At 36.0% G+C, this 3,071-nt stretch overlaps 1 protein-coding gene across 1 annotated transcript; it reads left to right on the top strand.

Moving 5' to 3' along the window:
• Positions 1–2,147: 2,147 nt before the first annotated feature.
• LOC311621366 (prefoldin subunit 2-like) lies at positions 2,148–2,489 on the top strand (the record flags this gene model as incomplete). Its single annotated transcript, XM_084881358.1, is given in 3 exon segments — positions 2,148–2,207; positions 2,211–2,234; positions 2,238–2,489. Coding segments are annotated over 3 exon segments (336 nt in total).
• Between the last annotated feature and the right edge of the window lie 582 nt (positions 2,490–3,071).

Here is a 3,071-nt window from a genome sequence, read left to right as displayed (position 1 = left end):
CCCCAAGGTGACTCTGCATGAACTATAATATTACCAACAAAAGAGCAAAAAGATATTTTGCACCAAACATTATAAATTATTGTATGTTTATAATTAACTCATGATACAATTATTTAAAATAAATAAAAGATAGAAGAGGAAGATAGAAACCTCAATGATGAGTGTGAGTGATTGATCAGCTGCCTCCTGCATGCCCCCTACTGGGGATCAAGTCCACAACACAGGCCTGTGACCTGATCGGGAGTCGAACTATGACCTCCTAGTTCATATTATAGGTCAGCACTCAACCACTGAGCTAGACTAGCTGGGCTGATACAGTTACTTTTATTTGGGATAATAAACTGTACCTGCCCATTCTTCCAGACACTGTGCATTAGTAAATATATAATGTTATTTCCAATGACCATTAACAATATCTATCAGTGGTAAATGTAAATCAGACATAATGTACTCATGTATATGACAAAATCAATTAGTCAAGAAAGTATTCAGGCATTTCCTGGATGAGCTTTTACTCCCTAATGGATTATCAGTTTTGATCTTCTAGAGACCCAGTGAGCAAACAGATTTAAGATGCTTTCTATATATCTGCTACCCATCTTTATTAAAGTAAACTTCCCCAAAGAAGGATATTTTGGTCACATAAGCTCCCAAAATTTTCCAGAAAATAACTGCATTTGAGAGGGCAGCTACTGCTTATTCTCGGGGACAACATTAATATTCCCCTCAAACTTTCTAAAGTTGATGACTCTATGATTGAGAGGATGATTTTGGTGGCTTCTTGGGTTAGCCTTTTCCACATGTCCTATGTTGCAGCTTCCTGTAATGATTATGATTACTTCATAATCAACAGACCAGGTGTGGGAAAATGGGTAGGATTTTGATACTTCTGTTTCTATGACTTGCCCATTAAATCAACACTGGTAAAATGATCAACTGAACCTGACCTTAAAACAGTATTACAGGGAAATGATCTCATAACACTCTTTCCTTAAGTAAACATAATTCTCAATTATTGAATAGAATAAAAGACTGAATTCCTAAGGAATTTCACCTATGGAGAAAAAATGTAGCTAATGAATTTTCATTAAATTTTATTAAGTAGTACATTTCAATCAATTGTTATATCATCACCTAGAATCTTAGTTGCAAGATACATATCACTGGCAATAAATAGAGAAAATGTTTCTGTTTGCAATAAATGGTTTACTTATATTTATGTTATTACTAAGTCAAAATTATATACACACAATTATTACACACACACTCACAGTATAATTTTACTTTTATTATTTTATTAATCCATTCTAAGCAAATTTCAGCAAATTATTGTGGATAGCAACCAACTGATTTTAAAGATTATATGGAAAATTAAAAGACCAAGACTAGCCAACACAATACTGAAGAAGACCAAAGTTGGAGGACTGATGCCAACCAACTTCAATATTTATTTGAAATTGCAATAAGTGGTGTTGGTGGAAGAATAGACACATGGATAAGTGGAATGTGATAGATAGTCCAGAAATAAAGCTACATAAATATAGCCATACGATCCTTGACCAATCAGCAAAAGAATTTCAATAGGGATAGAACTGTCTTTTCAACAAATGGGTGCTGGAACAGTTGCCTATGCATATGCAAAATAAAAAAAGAAAGGAAAACCCACACACAGACTACATGTTTCACACAAATTAACTCAAAATGAATCACAGTCATAAATGTAAAATGCAAAACTATAAACTTTCTAGAAGATAACAGCATAAAACCTAGATGATCATGATCTTAATGATGACTTTTTAAGTACAACATTATCTAAAAGTATCATCCATGAAAGAAAAAATGACAAATTGGATGTTATAAAATTCAAAATGTCTGCTCTGTGGGTGAACAGACAAGCCACAGGCTCAGAGAAAATATTTGCAAAACACATGTCTTATAAAGGACTTGTATCCAAAAGAACAAAGAAGACATAAGAGTGATGAGAAAACAAACAACCCAATGAGAAGATGATCAAAATTCTGGTCATATACCTCACAAAAGAAAACATAAGCATGGCAAGAGCAGTGGTCACACTGCAGGCAAAGGCAAGTGATTGCTGACTTCCATGGCCTCCTCGGGAACAGCGGGGCCTAGCATCCAAGCTGGAGATGGCATTGAACCAGCACTGTGTAGTGATCCATACATGGAAGGAGGTAGATGAGACCCACTAGCACTTCCACATGGTTGGAGGGTGCTGATGGAGTGCACTGTCAAAGAACAAGGGGCAGATACAGAAGATCACTGAGACACTGACACAGCAGCTTCGGGCAAAGGGAAAAAAACTAAATGAATTCCGGGAAAAGCACAATATTCCACTCATGGAGGAGGATGAGAATCCAGCCAAGGAACACTCAGAAGGACCTGGGGCTAAGGCCAGCTCAGCTGGAGTGTTGGTCTCCGATGGACCAAGGCTTTTGCATTTTTTCCTACCTGACTCCATCTTCTTCTAATTTCTCATTATTGTTGTTATTATTTTCTCTGCTATTATAATATTTTTTGTGAATTAAATGTTTTAGTCAGAATATTTAAAAAATAAGTAAAAGATGGCAAATAAGCATAAGAAAATATGCTATCAGGGAATTTCAAAATAAAACAATAAGATGATATTATCAGCGGGAAGGTAGGGGATGGTTGGGGGGGTAAGAGATCAACTGAAGGGCTTGTATCCATGCATATAAGCATAACTAATAGACTTAAGACACTGGAGGTGGGGTAGGGGGGGACAATGGCAAGGGCTGGGGAGGCCAGGGAGAGATCAGTGCCGGGGGGGTGGGGAACATATGTACTACTATTTGTAATACCTTAAACAATAAAATTTAAAAAATAAAAAAATAAAACTACTAGAAAAAATTATATTATCTGCCTATTAGAATAGTAAAAATTCAAAACATTGACAATCCCAAATGTTGGTGAGGATGTAGAGCTATAGGAAATCTCCTTTGTTGGTGGGAATGCAAAATAGTACAGCCACTTTAGAAGATGGTATGGAATTGCTTATGAAGTTAAACATAGTCTCAACCATAAAATCCAGC

This window comes from Pipistrellus hanaki (genome assembly GCF_964339955.1).
Source record: "Pipistrellus hanaki genome assembly, chromosome: 1".
Taxonomy (NCBI): domain Eukaryota; kingdom Metazoa; phylum Chordata; class Mammalia; order Chiroptera; family Vespertilionidae; genus Pipistrellus; species Pipistrellus hanaki.
Note: the sequence above shows the minus strand (reverse complement) of the source record. Positions and strands in the feature narration are given on the sequence as shown.